We start from the raw sequence: 20,833 nt of genomic DNA, 5'->3' as shown, positions 1-20,833 counted from the left end.
GGGAAGGAACGGCTGAGGATGAGCCTAACCAGGAAGAGGAGAGGAGAGCAGACATACCTGGGTGTTGTGATGGCTGTGCTGGTTAGAGACGGTGGGAGGGGTCCAACAACAGGGGGCGGGGCTGCAGGAGGTCATGGTTACCTGGAGGGGAGTACACGCCTGGAGGACAGGAGACAACAACAGACCAGACATCTCTCAAACTCCCATACATTTATTTTACTGCAATTCTAGTCAAACTCTTTTCAAGGAGGCTAGCTGTTGTTTCTAAACACAACGCGTAAAACAATTCCACAATGCAACATCACTGCCTTGCCATACAAGACAAGTTGGTTGAAATACGAAACAGAAAAACCAGCCTAAAACCATAAAAATGAATAAACAATCATGAACTGCAAATGATCTCAACATCCAAAGCACTGACCCTCTGCAGGTCAGGGCAGACCCAGTACGCCCTAGAAAACAGTGGCGATTGTTACTGAGTGGAATATATATGAAATGAAAAAGAGACCAGGGCCAGACCAAGGTCACCTACCTGATAGAGATGATCTGTCTGTATCTGCCAGGAGGAGCTGGGGGCAGACTGGCTAAGAGGTCTGTGTTGGCCTGGGGCTGACTCTGGGCCTGAGCTGGGCCTGGAGCTCCCTGACCCTGAGGAGGAGATCTGGAGACCGGAATCTGGATCAGGGCTTAGAGGGGAGCCAAAGGACGCCCAGGGGACGTGAGGGGACGAAGCCGGGAGGGGGGCTGGGGGAAGAGGGGAGACGGGAGAGGGGTCTGGGGGAAGAGGGGAGACGGGAGAGGGGTCTGGGGGAAGAGGGGAGACGGGAGAGGGGTCTGGGGGAAGAGGGGAGACGGGAGAGGGGTCTGCTGGAGCTTCGCAGGAGATCTTTGTGTAGTAGAAGTCCTCCTCTCTTGGGGACTGCTCCGATCCACTGCTGTAGGTGTGTGCCGGGGTGAGGTGTGGTGTGTGTGTGTGCCGGGGTGGGGTGTGGTGTGTGTGTGTGCCGGGGTGTGGTGTGTGTGTGTGCCAGGGTGTGTGCGTGTTAATTTGGAAGGGAGAGACAAAGAGAGGGAGACAGAGTAAGTTAACAATATAATTGGGCTACATGCATGTGTTTCTCTAAACCAGATGGCTGAGAGGGGAACTCACCCCAGGTGCAGGACACGGACATGTCTCTTCATCCCAACTGAAGACGTGAGCACCTTGCCACAGCTAGGCCACAGACACCTGTACGTTCCTCTGAAAGAACTCTGTGATCAGAGAGAGAGAGAGAGAGGGGACGGGTAGAGGGAGAGGGGGAAGATGGAGAGAGAGAGGGGGGAGAAGGGGAGAGAGGTAGAGAGAGAGGGGACAGGTAGAGGTAGAGAGAGGTAAAGAAAAAGAGATGGATGGGAGAGAGAGAGAGAGAGACAGAGAGAGAGACAGAGAGAAGAACAAAACAAACCTCATCAGCTACCTCACCGATTCTTCAAATGCCATTTTCTCTCTCTATCTCCATGGCGACAGCCTCCTCCCCCCCTCACCTTTGACCTTGCGGCTGTATGTAGCTCACCCCCCTGCTCCAGCTCCATATGCAGTCCTTCGTCTGGGCTGCTGTCCATCTCGGCGACAGAAGGGGACGGAGCAGGACTAACGTTGCCGTGGTCCCAGCTCCAGTAGCCACTGCTGCTGCTGTCCGAAAGCTCCCCGCCCCCACACTCCATGTCTCCGCCCCCACACCCCATGTCTCCGCCCCCTGATGATGGACCTAGAGAGACAGCATGGTGGTCAGTATAGTCACTATATAACCATGTTAGAGAGACAGCATGGTGGTCAGTACAGTCACTATATAACCATGTTAGAGAGACAGCATGGTGGTCAGTACAGTAACTATATAACCATGTTAGAGAGACAGCATGGTGGTCAGTATAGTCACTATATAACCATGTTAGAGAGACAGCATGGTGGTCAGTACAGTCACTATATAACCATGTTAGAGAGACAGCATGGTGGTCAGTACAGTCACTATATAACCATGTTAGAGAGACAGCATGGTGGTCAGTACAGTCACTATATAACCATGTTAGAGAGACAGCATGGTGGTCAGTATAGTCACTATATAACCATGTTAGAGAGACAGCATGGTGGTCAGTACAGTAACTATATAACCATGTTAGAGAGACAGCATGGTGGTCAGTACAGTAACTATATAACCATGTTAGAGAGACAGCATGGTGGTCAGTACAGTCACTATATAACCATGTTAGAGAGACAGCATGGTGGTCAGTACAGTCACTATATAACCATGTTAGAGAGACAGCATGGTGGTCAGTACAGTCACTATATAACCATGTTAGAGAGACAGCATGGTGGTCAGTATAGTCACTATATAACCATGTTAGAGAGACAGCATGGTGGTCAGTACAGTCACTATATAACCATGTTAGAGAGACAGCATGGTGGTCAGTACAGTAACTATATAACCATGTTAGAGAGACAGCATGGTGGTCAGTACAGTCACTATATAACCATGTTAGAGAGACAGCATGGTGGTCAGTATAGTCACTATATAACCATGTTAGAGAGACAGCATGGTGGTCAGTATAGTCACTATATAACCATGTTAGAGAGACAGCATGGTGGTCAGTACAGTCACTATATAACCATGTTAGAGAGACAGCATGGTGGTCAGTACAGTCACTATATAACCATGTTAGAGAGACAGCATGGTGGTCAGTACAGTCACTATATAACCATGTTAGAGAGACAGCATGGTGGTCAGTATAGTCACTATATAACCATGTTAGAGAGACAGCATGGTGGTCAGTACAGTAACTATATAACCATGTTAGAGAGACAGCATGGTGGTCAGTACAGTCACTATATAACCATGTTAGAGAGACAGCATGGTGGTCAGTACAGTCACTATATAACCATGTTAGAGAGACAGCATGGTGGTCAGTACAGTCACTATATAACCATGTTAGAGAGACAGCATGGTGGTCAGTACAGTCACTATATAACCATGTTAGAGAGACAGCATGGTGGTCAGTATAGTCACTATATAACCATGTTAGAGAGACAGCATGGTGGTCAGTATAGTCACTATATAACCATGTTAGAGAGACAGCATGGTGGTCAGTACAGTCACTATATAACCATGTTAGAGAGACAGCATGGTGGTCAGTACAGTAACTATATAACCATGTTAGAGAGACAGCATGGTGGTCAGTACAGTCACTATATAACCATGTTAGAGAGACAGCATGGTGGTCAGTACAGTAACTATATAACCATGTTAGAGAGACAGCATGGTGGTCAGTACAGTCACTATATAACCATGTTAGAGAGACAGCATGGTGGTCAGTACAGTCACTATATAACCATGTTAGAGAGACAGCATGGTGGTCAGTATAGTCACTATATAACCATGTTAGAGAGACAGCATGGTGGTCAGTACAGTCACTATATAACCATGTTAGAGAGACAGCATGGTGGTCAGTACAGTCACTATATAACCATGTTAGAGAGACAGCATGGTGGTCAGTATAGTCACTATATAACCATGTTAGAGAGACAGCATGGTGGTCAGTACAGTCACTATATAACCATGTTAGAGAGACAGCATGGTGGTCAGTAGAGTCACTATATAACCATGTTAGAGAGACAGCATGGTGGTCAGTACAGTCACTATATAACCGTGTTAGAGAGACAGCATGGTGGTCAGTATAGTCACTATATAACCATGTTAGAGAGACAGCATGGTGGTCAGTATAGTCACTATATAACCATGTTAGAGAGACAGCATGGTGGTCAGTACAGTCACTATATAACCATGTTAGAGAGACAGCATGGTGGTCAGTATAGTCACTATATAACCATGTTAGAGAGACAGCATGGTGGTCAGTACAGTCACTATATAACCATGTTAGAGAGACAGCATGGTGGTCAGTATAGTCACTATATAACCATGTTAGAGAGACAGCATGGTGGTCAGTATAGTCACTATATAACCATGTTAGAGAGACAGCATGGTGGTCAGTACAGTCACTATATAACCATGTTAGAGAGACAGCATGGTGGTCAGTACAGTCACTATATAACCATGTTAGAGAGACAGCATGGTGGTCAGTACAGTAACTATATAACCATGTTAGAGAGACAGCATGGTGGTCAGTACAGTCACTATATAACCATGTTAGAGAGACAGCATGGTGGTCAGTACAGTAACTATATAACCATGTTAGAGAGACAGCATGGTGGTCAGTATAGTCACTATATAACCATGTTAGAGAGACAGCATGGTGGTCAGTACAGTCACTATATAACCATGTTAGAGAGACAGCATGGTGGTCAGTATAGTCACTATATAACCATGTTAGAGAGACAGCATGGTGGTCAGTACAGTCACTATATAACCATGTTAGAGAGACAGCATGGTGGTCAGTAGAGTCACTATATAACCATGTTAGAGAGACAGCATGGTGGTCAGTACAGTCACTATATAACCGTGTTAGAGAGACAGCATGGTGGTCAGTATAGTCACTATATAACCATGTTAGAGAGACAGCATGGTGGTCAGTATAGTCACTATATAACCATGTTAGAGAGACAGCATGGTGGTCAGTACAGTCACTATATAACCATGTTAGAGAGACAGCATGGTGGTCAGTATAGTCACTATATAACCATGTTAGAGAGACAGCATGGTGGTCAGTACAGTCACTATATAACCATGTTAGAGAGACAGCATGGTGGTCAGTATAGTCACTATATAACCATGTTAGAGAGACAGCATGGTGGTCAGTATAGTCACTATATAACCATGTTAGAGAGACAGCATGGTGGTCAGTACAGTCACTATATAACCATGTTAGAGAGACAGCATGGTGGTCAGTACAGTCACTATATAACCATGTTAGAGAGACAGCATGGTGGTCAGTACAGTAACTATATAACCATGTTAGAGAGACAGCATGGTGGTCAGTACAGTCACTATATAACCATGTTAGAGAGACAGCATGGTGGTCAGTACAGTAACTATATAACCATGTTAGAGAGACAGCATGGTGGTCAGTATAGTCACTATATAACCATGTTAGAGAGACAGCATGGTGGTCAGTACAGTCACTATATAACCATGTTAGAGAGACAGCATGGTGGTCAGTATAGTCACTATATAACCATGTTAGAGAGACAGCATGGTGGTCAGTACAGTCACTATATAACCATGTTAGAGAGACAGCATGGTGGTCAGTACAGTCACTATATAACCATGTTAGAGAGACAGCATGGTGGTCAGTAGAGTCACTATATAACCATGTTAGAGAGACAGCATGGTGGTCAGTACAGTCACTATATAACCATGTTAGAGAGACAGCATGGTGGTCAGTATAGTCACTATATAACCATGTTAGAGAGACAGCATGGTGGTCAGTACAGTCACTATATAACCATGTTAGAGAGACAGCATGGTGGTCAGTACAGTCACTATATAACCATGTTAGAGAGACAGCATGGTGGTCAGTACAGTCACTATATAACCATGTTAGAGAGACAGCATGGTGGTCAGTATAGTCACTATATAACCATGTTAGAGAGACAGCATGGTGGTCAGTATAGTCACTATATAACCATGTTAGAGAGACAGCATGGTGGTCAGTATAGTCACTATATAACCATGTTAGAGAGACAGCATGGTGGTCAGTACAGTCACTATATAACCATGTTAGAGAGACAGCATGGTGGTCAGTACAGTCACTATATAACCATGTTAGAGAGACAGCATGGTGGTCAGTACAGTCACTATATAACCATGTTAGAGAGACAGCATGGTGGTCAGTACAGTCACTATATAACCATGTTAGAGAGACAGCATGGTGGTCAGTACAGTCACTATATAACCATGTTAGAGAGACAGCATGGTGGTCAGTATAGTCACTATATAACCATGTTAGAGAGACAGCATGGTGGTCAGTATATAACCATGTTAGAGAGACAGCATGGTGGTCAGTATATAACCATGTTAGAGAGACAGCATGGTGGTCAGTATAGTCACTATATAACCATGTTAGAGAGACAGCATGGTGGTCAGTATATAACCATGTTAGAGAGACAGCATGGTGGTCAGTATAGTCACTATATAACCATGTTAGAGAGACAGCATGGTGGTCAGTACAGTCACTATATAACCATGTTAGAGAGACAGCATGGTGGTCAGTACAGTCACTATATAACCATGTTAGAGAGACAGCATGGTGGTCAGTACAGTCACTATATAACCATGTTAGAGAGACAGCATGGTGGTCAGTACAGTCACTATATAACCATGTTAGAGAGACAGCATGGTGGTCAGTACAGTCACTATATAACCATGTTAGAGAGACAGCATGGTGGTCAGTACAGTCACTATATAACCATGTTAGAGAGACAGCATGGTGGTCAGAACAGTCACTATATAACCATGTTAGAGAGACAGCATGGTGGTCAGTACAGTCACTATATAACCATGTTAGAGAGACAGCATGGTGGTCAGTACAGTCACTATATAACCATGTTAGAGAGACAGCATGGTGGTCAGTACAGTCACTATATAACCATGTTAGAGAGACAGCATGGTGGTCAGTACAGTCACTATATAACCATGTTAGAGAGACAGCATGGTGGTCAGTACAGTCACTATATAACCATGTTAGAGAGACAGCATGGTGGTCACTATATAACCATGTTAGAGAGACAGCATGGTGGTCAGTATAGTAACTATATAACCATGTTAGAGAGACAGCATGGTGGTCAGTACAGTCACTATATAACCATGTTAGAGAGACAGCATGGTGGTCAGTACAGTCACTATATAACCATGTTAGAGAGACAGCATGGTGGTCAGTATAGTCACTATATAACCATGTTAGAGAGACAGCATGGTGGTCAGTATAGTCACTATATAACCATGTTAGAGAGACAGCATGGTGGTCAGTATAGTCACTATATAACCATGTTAGAGAGACAGCATGGTGGTCAGTATAGTCACTATATAACCATGTTAGAGAGACAGCATGGTGGTCAGAACAGTCACTATATAACCATGTTAGAGAGACAGCATGGTGGTCAGTATATTCACTATATAACCATGTTAGAGAGACAGCATGGTGGTCAGTACAGTCACTATATAACCATGTTAGAGAGACAGCATGGTGGTCAGTACAGTCACTATATAACCATGTTAGAGAGACAGCATGGTGGTCAGTACAGTCACTATATAACCATGTTAGAGAGACAGCATGGTGGTCAGTACAGTCACTATATAACCATGTTAGAGAGACAGCATGGTGGTCAGTACAGTCACTATATAACCATGTTAGAGAGACAGCATGGTGGTCAGTATAGTCACTATATAACCATGTTAGAGAGACAGCATGGTGGTCAGTATAGTCACTATATAACCATGTTAGAGAGACAGCATGGTGGTCAGTACAGTCACTATATAACCATGTTAGAGAGACAGCATGGTGGTCAGTAGAGTCACTATATAACCATGTTAGAGAGACAGCATGGTGGTCAGTACAGTCACTATATAACCATGTTAGAGAGACAGCATGGTGGTCAGTACAGTCACTATATAACCATGTTAGAGAGACAGCATGGTGGTCAGTACAGTCACTATATAACCATGTTAGAGAGACAGCATGGTGGTCAGTACAGTCACTATATAACCATGTTAGAGAGACAGCATGGTGGTCAGTATAGTCACTATATAACCATGTTAGAGAGACAGCATGGTGGTCAGTACAGTCACTATATAACCATGTTAGAGAGACAGCATGGTGGTCAGTACAGTCACTATATAACCATGTTAGAGAGACAGCATGGTGGTCAGTACAGTCACTATATAACCATGTTAGAGAGACAGCATGGTGGTCAGTACAGTCACTATATAACCATGTTAGAGAGACAGCATGGTGGTCAGTATAGTCACTATATAACCATGTTAGAGAGACAGCATGGTGGTCAGTATATAACCATGTTAGAGAGACAGCATGGTGGTCAGTATAGTCACTATATAACCATGTTAGAGAGACAGCATGGTGGTCAGTACAGTCACTATATAACCATGTTAGAGAGACAGCATGGTGGTCAGTACAGTCACTATATAACCATGTTAGAGAGACAGCATGGTGGTCAGTACAGTCACTATATAACCATGTTAGAGAGACAGCATGGTGGTCAGTATAGTCACTATATAACCATGTTAGAGAGACAGCATGGTGGTCAGTACAGTCACTATATAACCATGTTAGAGAGACAGCATGGTGGTCAGTACAGTCACTATATAACCATGTTAGAGAGACAGCATGGTGGTCAGTAGAGTCACTATATAACCATGTTAGAGAGACAGCATGGTGGTCAGTAGAGTCACTATATAACCATGTTAGAGAGACAGCATGGTGGTCAGTACAGTCACTATATAACCATGTTAGAGAGACAGCATGGTGGTCAGTACAGTCACTATATAACCATGTTAGAGAGACAGCATGGTGGTCAGTACAGTCACTATATAACCATGTTAGAGAGACAGCATGGTGGTCAGTACAGTCACTATATAACCATGTTAGAGAGACAGCATGGTGGTCAGTACAGTCACTATATAACCATGTTAGAGAGACAGCATGGTGGTCAGTATAGTCACTATATAACCATGTTAGAGAGACAGCATGGTGGTCAGTATAGTCACTATATAACCATGTTAGAGAGACAGCATGGTGGTCAGTACAGTCACTATATAACCATGTTAGAGAGACAGCATGGTGGTCAGTACAGTCACTATATAACCATGTTAGAGAGACAGCATGGTGGTCAGTACAGTCACTATATAACCATGTTAGAGAGACAGCATGGTGGTCAGTACAGTCACTATATAACCATGTTAGAGAGACAGCATGGTGGTCAGTACAGTCACTATATAACCATGTTAGAGAGACAGCATGGTGGTCAGTACAGTCACTATATAACCATGTTAGAGAGACAGCATGGTGGTCAGTACAGTCACTATATAACCATGTTAGAGAGACAGCATGGTGGTCAGTACAGTCACTATATAACCATGTTAGAGAGACAGCATGGTGGTCAGTACAGTCACTATATAACCATGTTAGAGAGACAGCATGGTGGTCAGTACAGTCACTATATAACCATGTTAGAGAGACAGCATGGTGGTCAGTAAGTCACTATATAACCATGTTAGAGAGACAGCATGGTGGTCAGTATAGTCACTATATAACCATGTTAGAGAGACAGCATGGTGGTCAGTACAGTCACTATATAACCATGTTAGAGAGACAGCATGGTGGTCAGTACAGTCACTATATAACCATGTTAGAGAGACAGCATGGTGGTCAGTACAGTCACTATATAACCATGTTAGAGAGACAGCATGGTGGTCAGTACAGTCACTATATAACCATGTTAGAGAGACAGCATGGTGGTCAGTACAGTCACTATATAACCATGTTAGAGAGACAGCATGGTGGTCAGTACAGTCACTATATAACCATGTTAGAGAGACAGCATGGTGGTCAGTACAGTCACTATATAACCATGTTAGAGAGACAGCATGGTGGTCAGTACAGTCACTATATAACCATGTTAGAGAGACAGCATGGTGGTCAGTACAGTCACTATATAACCATGTTAGAGAGACAGCATGGTGGTCAGTACAGTCACTATATAACCATGTTAGAGAGACAGCATGGTGGTCAGTACAGTCACTATATAACCATGTTAGAGAGACAGCATGGTGGTCAGTACAGTCACTATATAACCATGTTAGAGAGACAGCATGGTGGTCAGTACAGTCACTATATAACCATGTTAGAGAGACAGCATGGTGGTCAGTACAGTCACTATATAACCATGTTAGAGAGACAGCATGGTGGTCAGTACAGTCACTATATAACCATGTTAGAGAGACAGCATGGTGGTCAGTACAGTCACTATATAACCATGTTAGAGAGACAGCATGGTGGTCAGTACAGTCACTATATAACCATGTTAGAGAGACAGCATGGTGGTCAGTACAGTCACTATATAACCATGTTAGAGAGACAGCATGGTGGTCAGTACAGTCACTATATAACCATGTTAGAGAGACAGCATGGTGGTCAGTATAGTCACTATATAACCATGTTAGAGAGACAGCATGGTGGTCAGTACAGTCACTATATAACCATGTTAGAGAGACAGCATGGTGGTCAGTACAGTCACTATATAACCATGTTAGAGAGACAGCATGGTGGTCAGTACAGTCACTATATAACCATGTTAGAGAGACAGCATGGTGGTCAGTACAGTCACTATATAACCATGTTAGAGAGACAGCATGGTGGTCAGTATAGTCACTATATAACCATGTTAGAGAGACAGCATGGTGGTCAGTACAGTCACTATATAACCATGTTAGAGAGACAGCATGGTGGTCAGTATAGTCACTATATAACCATGTTAGAGAGACAGCATGGTGGTCAGTACAGTCACTATATAACCATGTTAGAGAGACAGCATGGTGGTCAGTACAGTCACTATATAACCATGTTAGAGAGACAGCATGGTGGTCAGTACAGTCACTATATAACCATGTTAGAGAGACAGCATGGTGGTCAGTACAGTCACTATATAACCATGTTAGAGAGACAGCATGGTGGTCAGTACAGTCACTATATAACCATGTTAGAGAGACAGCATGGTGGTCAGTACAGTCACTATATAACCATGTTAGAGAGACAGCATGGTGGTCAGTATAGTCACTATATAACCATGTTAGAGAGACAGCATGGTGGTCAGTACAGTCACTATATAACCATGTTAGAGAGACAGCATGGTGGTCAGTACAGTCACTATATAACCATGTTAGAGAGACAGCATGGTGGTCAGTACAGTCACTATATAACCATGTTAGAGAGACAGCATGGTGGTCAGTACAGTCACTATATAACCATGTTAGAGAGACAGCATGGTGGTCAGTACAGTCACTATATAACCATGTTAGAGAGACAGCATGGTGGTCAGTACAGTCACTATATAACCATGTTAGAGAGACAGCATGGTGGTCAGTACAGTCACTATATAACCATGTTAGAGAGACAGCATGGTGGTCAGTATAGTCACTATATAACCATGTTAGAGAGACAGCATGGTGGTCAGTACAGTCACTATATAACCATGTTAGAGAGACAGCATGGTGGTCAGTACAGTCACTATATAACCATGTTAGAGAGACAGCATGGTGGTCAGTACAGTCACTATATAACCATGTTAGAGAGACAGCATGGTGGTCAGTACAGTCACTATATAACCATGTTAGAGAGACAGCATGGTGGTCAGTACAGTCACTATATAACCATGTTAGAGAGACAGCATGGTGGTCAGTACAGTCACTATATAACCATGTTAGAGAGACAGCATGGTGGTCAGTACAGTCACTATATAACCATGTTAGAGAGACAGCATGGTGGTCAGTACAGTCACTATATAACCATGTTAGAGAGACAGCATGGTGGTCAGTACAGTCACTATATAACCATGTTAGAGAGACAGCATGGTGGTCAGTACAGTCACTATATAACCATGTTAGAGAGACAGCATGGTGGTCAGTACAGTCACTATATAACCATGTTAGAGAGACAGCATGGTGGTCAGTACAGTCACTATATAACCATGTTAGAGAGACAGCATGGTGGTCGTCAGCCTATATAACCATGTTAGAGAGACAGCATGGTGGTCAGTATAGTAACTATATAACCATGTTAGAGAGACAGCATGGTGGTCAGTACAGTCACTATATAACCATGTTAGAGAGACAGCATGGTGGTCAGTACAGTCACTATATAACCATGTTAGAGAGACAGCATGGTGGTCAGTATAGTCACTATATAACCATGTTAGAGAGACAGCATGGTGGTCAGTACAGTCACTATATAACCATGTTAGAGAGACAGCATGGTGGTCAGTATAGTCACTATATAACCATGTTAGAGAGACAGCATGGTGGTCAGTATAGTCACTATATAACCATGTTAGAGAGACAGCATGGTGGTCAGAACAGTCACTATATAACCATGTTAGAGAGACAGCATGGTGGTCAGTATATTCACTATATAACCATGTTAGAGAGACAGCATGGTGGTCAGTACAGTCACTATATAACCATGTTAGAGAGACAGCATGGTGGTCAGTACAGTCACTATATAACCATGTTAGAGAGACAGCATGGTGGTCAGTACAGTCACTATATAACCATGTTAGAGAGACAGCATGGTGGTCAGTACAGTCACTATATAACCATGTTAGAGAGACAGCATGGTGGTCAGTACAGTCACTATATAACCATGTTAGAGAGACAGCATGGTGGTCAGTATAGTCACTATATAACCATGTTAGAGAGACAGCATGGTGGTCAGTATAGTCACTATATAACCATGTTAGAGAGACAGCATGGTGGTCAGTACAGTCACTATATAACCATGTTAGAGAGACAGCATGGTGGTCAGTAGAGTCACTATATAACCATGTTAGAGAGACAGCATGGTGGTCAGTACAGTCACTATATAACCATGTTAGAGAGACAGCATGGTGGTCAGTACAGTCACTATATAACCATGTTAGAGAGACAGCATGGTGGTCAGTACAGTCACTATATAACCATGTTAGAGAGACAGCATGGTGGTCAGTACAGTCACTATATAACCATGTTAGAGAGACAGCATGGTGGTCAGTACAGTCACTATATAACCATGTTAGAGAGACAGCATGGTGGTCAGTATAGTCACTATATAACCATGTTAGAGAGACAGCATGGTGGTCAGTACAGTCACTATATAACCATGTTAGAGAGACAGCATGGTGGTCAGTACAGTCACTATATAACCATGTTAGAGAGACAGCATGGTGGTCAGTACAGTCACTATATAACCATGTTAGAGAGACAGCATGGTGGTCAGTACAGTCACTATATAACCATGTTAGAGAGACAGCATGGTGGTCAGTACAGTCACTATATAACCATGTTAGAGAGACAGCATGGTGGTCAGTACAGTCACTATATAACCATGTTAGAGAGACAGCATGGTGGTCAGTACAGTCACTATATAACCATGTTAGAGAGACAGCATGGTGGTCAGTACAGTCACTATATAACCATGTTAGAGAGACAGCATGGTGGTCAGTACAGTCACTATATAACCATGTTAGAGAGACAGCATGGTGGTCAGTACAGTCACTATATAACCATGTTAGAGAGACAGCATGGTGGTCAGTACAGTCACTATATAACCATGTTAGAGAGACAGCATGGTGGTCAGTACAGTCACTATATAACCATGTTAGAGAGACAGCATGGTGGTCAGTATAGTCACTATATAACCATGTTAGAGAGACAGCATGGTGGTCAGTACAGTCACTATATAACCATGTTAGAGAGACAGCATGGTGGTCAGTACAGTAACTATATAACCATGTTAGAGAGACAGCATGGTGGTCAGTATAGTCACTATATAACCATGTTAGAGAGACAGCATGGTGGTCAGTACAGTCACTATATAACCATGTTAGAGAGACAGCATGGTGGTCAGTACAGTCACTATATAACCATGTTAGAGAGACAGCATGGTGGTCAGTATAGTCACTATATAACCATGTTAGAGAGACAGCATGGTGGTCAGTATAGTCACTATATAACCATGTTAGAGAGACAGCATGGTGGTCAGTATAGTCACTATATAACCATGTTAGAGAGACAGCATGGTGGTCAGTATAGTCACTATATAACCATGTTAGAGAGACAGCATGGTGGTCAGAACAGTCACTATATAACCATGTTAGAGAGACAGCATGGTGGTCAGTATAGTCACTATATAACCATGTTAGAGAGACAGCATGGTGGTCAGTACAGTCACTATATAACCATGTTAGAGAGACAGCATGGTGGTCAGTATAGTCACTATATAACCATGTTAGAGAGACAGCATGGTGGTCAGTACAGTCACTATATAACCATGTTAGAGAGACAGCATGGTGGTCAGTACAGTCACTATATAACCATGTTAGAGAGACAGCATGGTGGTCAGTACAGTCACTATATAACCATGTTAGAGAGACAGCATGGTGGTCAGTACAGTCACTATATAACCATGTTAGAGAGACAGCATGGTGGTCAGTACAGTCACTATATAACCATGTTAGAGAGACAGCATGGTGGTCAGTACAGTCACTATATAACCATGTTAGAGAGACAGCATGGTGGTCAGTACAGTCACTATATAACCATGTTAGAGAGACAGCATGGTGGTCAGTACAGTCACTATATAACCATGTTAGAGAGACAGCATGGTGGTCAGTACAGTCACTATATAACCATGTTAGAGAGACAGCATGGTGGTCAGTACAGTCACTATATAACCATGTTAGAGAGACAGCATGGTGGTCAGTACAGTCACTATATAACCATGTTAGAGAGACAGCATGGTGGTCAGTACAGTCACTATATAACCATGTTAGAGAGACAGCATGGTGGTCAGTATAGTCACTATATAACCATGTTAGAGAGACAGCATGGTGGTCAGTACAGTCACTATATAACCATGTTAGAGAGACAGCATGGTGGTCAGTACAGTCACTATATAACCATGTTAGAGAGACAGCATGGTGGTCAGTACAGTCACTATATAACCATGTTAGAGAGACAGCATGGTGGTCAGTACAGTCACTATATAACCATGTTAGAGAGACAGCATGGTGGTCAGTACAGTCACTATATAACCATGTTAGAGAGACAGCATGGTGGTCAGTACAGTCACTATATAACCATGTTAGAGAGACAGCATGGTGGTCAGTACAGTCACTATATAACCATGTTAGAGAGACAGCATGGTGGTCAGTATAGTCACTATATAACCATGTTAGAGAGACAGCATGGTGGTCAGTAAGTCACTATATAACCATGTTAGAGAGACAGCATGGTGGTCAGTACAGTCACTATATAACCATGTTAGAGAGACAGCATGGTGGTCAGTACAGTCACTATATAACCATGTTAGAGAGACAGCATGGTGGTCAGTACAGTCACTATATAACCATGTTAGAGAGACAGCATGGTGGTCAGTACAGTCACTATATAACCATGTTAGAGAGACAGCATGGTGGTCAGTACAGTCACTATATAACCATGTTAGAGAGACAGCATGGTGGTCAGTACAGTCACTATATAACCATGTTAGAGAGACAGCATGGTGGTCAGTACAGTCACTATATAACCATGTTAGAGAGACAGCATGGTGGTCAGTACAGTCACTATATAACCATGTTAGAGAGACAGCATGGTGGTCAGTACAGTCACTATATAACCATGTTAGAGAGACAGCATGGTGGTCAGTACAGTCACTATATAACCATGTTAGAGAGACAGCATGGTGGTCAGTACAGTCACTATATAACCATGTTAGAGAGACAGCATGGTGGTCAGTATAGTCACTATATAACCATGTTAGAGAGACAGCATGGTGGTCAGTACAGTCACTATATAACCATGTTAGAGAGACAGCATGGTGGTCAGTATAGTCACTATATAACCATGTTAGAGAGACAGCATGGTGGTCAGTACAGTCACTATATAACCATGTTAGAGAGACAGCATGGTGGTCAGTACAGTCACTATATAACCATGTTAGAGAGACAGCATGGTGGTCAGTACAGTCACTATATAACCATGTTAGAGAGACAGCATGGTGGTCAGTATAGTCACTATATAACCATGTTAGAGAGACAGCATGGTGGTCAGTACAGTCACTATATAACCATGTTAGAGAGACAGCATGGTGGTCAGTACAGTCACTATATAACCATGTTAGAGAGACAGCATGGTGGTCAGTATATTCACTATATAACCATGTTAGAGAGACAGCATGGTGGTCAGTACAGTCACTATATAACCATGTTAGAGAGACAGCATGGTGGTCAGTACAGTCACTATATAACCATGTTAGAGAGACAGCATGGTGGTCAGTATAGTCACTATATAACCATGTTAGAGAGAGGGGGGGCTCCTGTTGGTGGTTAACTTCTCCTCAGGAACTCTCAGCTGTTCCATGTATTTTAAATAGTCCAGAGCTAGCACACCTGATTTAAATTGTCAACTGTCAAGCCCTTGATTAGGTGAATCAGGTGAGCTGGTTCAGGATTACAACCACTGGCTTAAAAGGTTCCAATTCCAGGGAGACTAGGGCAGGTTGGGTACCCCAAAGAGTCAATGTGTAATTGGAACCCTGGGTTGCAATTGGTTCTCTGTGTTTGTCTCACTGACTCATTGACTTACCTGGTACTGGGTCAGTTTGAGAGAGAGAGAGAGCGAGAGAGACAGAGAAAGAGAGAGAGAGAGAGAGAGAGAGAGAGACAGACAGACAGACAGACAGACAGACAGACAGACAGACAGAGAGACAGAGAGAGAGAGAGAGAGAGAGAGACAGAGACAGAGAAAGAGAGAGAGACAGAGAGAGAGAGAGACAGACAGAGAGACAGAGAAAGAGACAGACAGAGAGACAGAGAAAGAGAGAGACAGAAAGAGAAAGAGAGATACAGAGAGAGAGAGAGAAAGCAAGAGCAAGATGATTCTGATTTATTGACTAACCTACCTGGTAAAGGGTCATTCTGACTCTGAGGAGAGCTCTGGACCACAGAGCTGCAGGATAAACTGGTCAGAACCATGGCTGCCATGATCTCATCCATCTCCACTGACCCTGGGCTCCAGAAACTGAGGAGGGGGGGGGGGGGGAGGGGGCAATAATTACAAGACGGATTTAGTCTTGGGGCAACGATCACAATCTTCACCAAAACAGATAACATTTACATTACATTACATTTAAGTCATTTAGCAGACGCTCTTATCCAGAGCGACTTACAAAATGGTGCATTCACCTTATGATATCCAGTGGAACAACCACTTTACAATAGTGCATCTAAATCTTTTAAGGGGGGGGGGGTTAGAAGGACTACTTTATCCTATCCTAGGTATTCCTTAAAGAGGTGGGGTTTCAGGTGTCTCCGGAAGGTGGTGATTGACTCCGCTGTCCTGGCGTCGTGAGGAAGCTTGGTCCACCATTGGGGTGCCAGAGCAGCGAACAGTTTTGACTGGGCTGAGCGGGAACTGTGCTTCCTCAGAGGTAGGGGGGCCAGCAGGCCAGTGGTGGATGAACGCAGTGCCCTTGTTTGGGTGTAGGGCCTGATCAGAGCCTGAAGGTATGGAGGTGCCGTTCCCTTCACAGCTCCGTAGGCAATCACCATGGTCTTGTAGCGGATGCGAGCTTCAACTGGAAGCCAGTGGAGAGAGCGGAGGAGCGGGGTGACGTGAGAGAACTTGGGAAGGTTGAACACCAGACGGGCTGCGGCGTTCTGGATGAGTTGTTTAATGGCACAGGCAGGGAGCCCAGCCAACAGCGAGTTGCAGTAATCCAGACGGGAGATGACAAGTGCCTGGATTAGGACCTGCGCCGCTTCCTGTGTGAGGCAGGGTCGTACTCTGCGAATGTTGTAGAGCATGAACCTACAGGATCGGGTCACCGCCTTGATGTTAGCGGAGAACGACAGGGTGTTGTCCAGGATCACGCCAAGGTTCTTAGCACTCTGGGAGGAGGACACAAGGGAGTTGTCAACCGTGATGGTGAGATCATGGAACGGGCAGTCCTTCCCCGGGAGGAAGAGCAGCTCCGTCTTGCCGAGGTTCAGCTTGAGCTGGTGATCCGTCATCCACACTGATATGTCTGACAGACATGCAGAGATGCGATTCGCCGCCTGGTTATCAGAAGGGGGAAAGGAGAAGATTAATTGTGTGTCGTCTGCATAGCAATGATAGGAGAGACCATGTGAGGATATGACAGAGCCAAGTGACTTGGTGTATAGCGAGAATAGGAGAGGGCCTAGAACAGAGCCCTGGGGGACACCAGTGGTGAGAGCGCATGGTGCGGAGACAGATTCTCGCCACGCCACCTGGTAGGAGCGACCTGTCAGGTAGGACGCAATCCAAGCGTGGGCTGCGCCGGAGATGCCCAACTCGGAGAGGGTGGAGAGGAGGATCTGATGGTTCACAGTATCAAAGGCAGCAGATAGGTCTAGAAGGATGAGAGCAGAGGAGAGAGAGTTAGCTTTAGCAGTGCGGAGAGCCTCCGTGACACAGAGAAGAGCAGTCTCAGTTGAATGCCCAGTCTTGAAACCTGACTGATTAGGATCAAGAAGGTCATTCTGAGAGAGATAGCAGGAGAGCTGGCCAAGGACGGCACGTTCAAGAGTTTTGGAGAGAAAAGAAAGAAGGGATACTGGTCTGTAGTTGTTGACATCGGAGGGATCGAGTGTAGGTTTTTTCAGAAGGGGTGCAACTCTCGCTCTCTTGAAGACGGAAGGGACGTAGCCAGCGGTCAAAGATAACTTAAAGAAGAGTAGCAGATGAAGAACGGAGACTCCGTTGAGGAGTACCAAGATAACAGCTGATGTTGTAAGGTCGTGTGAAAAGTATCAAGATAACAGCTGATGTTGTAAGGTCGTGTGAAAAGTACCAAGATAACAGCTGATGTTGTAAGGTCGTGTGAAAAGTATCAAGATAACAGCTGATGTTGTAAGGTCGTGTGAAAAGTATCAAGATAACAGCTGATGTTGTAAGGTCGTGTGAAAAGTATCAAGATAACAGCTGATGTTGTAAGGTCGTGTGAAAAGTATCAAGATAACAGCTGATGTTGTAAGGTCGTGTGAAAAGTATCAAGATAACAGCTGATGTTGTAAGGTCGTGTGAAAAGTATCAAGATAACAGCTGATGTTGTAAGGTCGTGTGAAAAGTATCAAGATAACAGCTGATGTTGTAAGGTCGTGTGAAAAGTATCAAGATAACAGCTGATGTTGTAAGGTCGTGTGAAAAGTATCAAGGTAACAGCTGATGTTGTAAGGTCGCGTGAAAAGATGAAGAACAGCTTAAAGCTGAAGGACGCCCACAGCGAGAGAGGTTACCTGTAAGGGGCAGACACAGGGCAGGAGGGTATTGTGGGAGTAGTAGTCTGCTGGGGAGCCGGGGGGTGGGTCCAGACCCTCTCAGTCCTCCCCTGGGGCACGAAGACTGGGCCCTGATGGTTCCTATCCATGATTTTCCTATGACCGTTTCTCTCTGTCAAGTTAGGGGCTTCCTGCCCACAGCACTGCATGTACACCTGCAGACAGACACGGGGACAGAGGTGCAACACTGATAAGATATGGGTGAGACGCAGAGAGGGAGGCACAGTTGAGACAATGACACCTGTACAGTAAAACTGTGACAATACTTTTAGATACCCACAAAATATTGAAATTGAATGATGGATTCCCTATTCTTATCTCTGCCTGTATGGGTCCACCTACCAGTGTCTCCTGTGTCTCTGCCCCAGGCTGCCTGGTGTCTGTGGGTCTTACTGCTGTAGAGGGACATGACTGTGGTCCTGAAGAAGAGGACGTGTCCCCTGGTCTCTTGGTTGCCATGGTGCTGTTGCTGGTAGAGGCTGGAGGAGCTCAGAAGAAAATATATATTTTTTTATTAAAAAAAATATCTAAGATACATCATGAAGTTCTATTAGAATAAAAGTTATGCTATTCTAGAACCACAGAAAAAAAGTTATGCTATTCTAGAACCATATAATAAAAGTTATGCTATTCCAGAACCATATAATAAAAGTTATGCTATTCTAGAACCATATAATAAAAGTTATGCTATTCTAGAACCACAGAATAAAAGTTATGCTATTCTAGAACCATATAATAAAAGTTATGCTATTCCAGAACCATATAATAAAAGTTATGCTATTCTAGAACCATAGAATAAAAGTTATGCTATTCTAGAACCACAGAATAAAAGTTAGGCTATTCTAGAACCATATAATAAAAGTTATGCTATTCTAGAACCACAGAATAAAAGTTATGCTATTCTAGAACCATAGAACAAAAGTTATGCTATTCTAGAACCATATAATAAAAGTTATGCTATTCTACAACCATATAATAAAAGTTATGCTATTCTAGAACCATATAATAAATGTTATGCTATTCTAGAACCATATAATAAAGGTTATGCTATTCTAGAACCATATAATAAAGGTTATGCTATTCTAGAACCATATAATAAAGGTTATGCTATTCTAGAACCATATAATAAAAGTTATGCTATTCTAGAACCATAGAATAAAAGTTATGCTATTCTAGAACCATAGAATAAAAGTTATGCTATTCTAGAACCATATAATAAATGTTATGCTATTCTAGAACCATATAATAAAGGTTATGCTATTCTAGAACCATATAATAAAGGTTATGCTATTCTAGAACCATATAATAAAGGTTATGCTATTCTAGAACCACAGAATAACAGTTATGCTATTCTAGAACCATATAATAAAAGTTATGCAATTCTAGAATCATATTATAAAAGTTATGCTATTCTAGAACCATAGAATAAAAGTTATGCTATTCTAGAACCATAGAATAAAAGTTATGCTATTCCAGAACCATATAATAAAAGTTATGCTATTCTAGAACAATAGAATAAAAGTTATACTATTCTAGAACCATAGAATAAAGGTTATGCTATTCTAGAACCATATAATAAATGTTATGCTATTCTAAAACCATATAATAAAGGTTATGCTATTCTAGAACCACAGAATAACAGTTATGCTATTCTAGAAACATAGAATACAAGTTATGCTATTCTAGAACCATATAATAAAAGTTATGCTATTCTAGAACCATAGAATAAAAGTTATGCTATTCTAGAACCACAGAATAAAAGTTATGCTATTCTAG

The 20,833-nt window shown here is 43.1% G+C and overlaps 1 protein-coding gene across 3 annotated transcripts in view; it reads right to left on the bottom strand.

Moving 5' to 3' along the window:
• Positions 1-20,833, bottom strand: part of znf395b (zinc finger protein 395b) — a 29,226-nt gene that overhangs the window by 6,443 nt on the left and 1,950 nt on the right. Inside the window, exons 2-8 of one of the 3 annotated variants that reach the window (XM_014206191.3) lie at positions 19,400-19,545; positions 19,016-19,212; positions 16,657-16,775; positions 1,525-1,748; positions 1,151-1,251; positions 533-932; positions 58-159 (exon numbers count right to left, since the gene is read on the bottom strand). In XM_014206191.3, the coding sequence (XP_014061666.2) occupies positions 58-159; positions 533-932; positions 1,151-1,251; positions 1,525-1,748; positions 16,657-16,775; positions 19,016-19,212; positions 19,400-19,516 (1,260 nt within the window). In that variant the 5' untranslated portion in view covers positions 19,517-19,545. Of the gene's footprint in view, positions 1-57; positions 160-532; positions 936-1,150; positions 1,252-1,524; positions 1,749-16,656; positions 16,776-19,015; positions 19,213-19,399; positions 19,546-20,833 lie in introns of all 3 variants that reach the window. The other 2 variants (XM_014206189.3, XM_014206190.3) reach the window with 2 other exon arrangements.

The sequence above is a fragment of the Salmo salar genome, chromosome 06 (genome assembly GCF_965601325.2).
Source record: "Salmo salar chromosome 06, fSalSal1, whole genome shotgun sequence".
Taxonomy (NCBI): Eukaryota; Metazoa; Chordata; class Actinopteri; order Salmoniformes; family Salmonidae; genus Salmo; species Salmo salar.
Note: the sequence above shows the minus strand (reverse complement) of the source record. Positions and strands in the feature narration are given on the sequence as shown.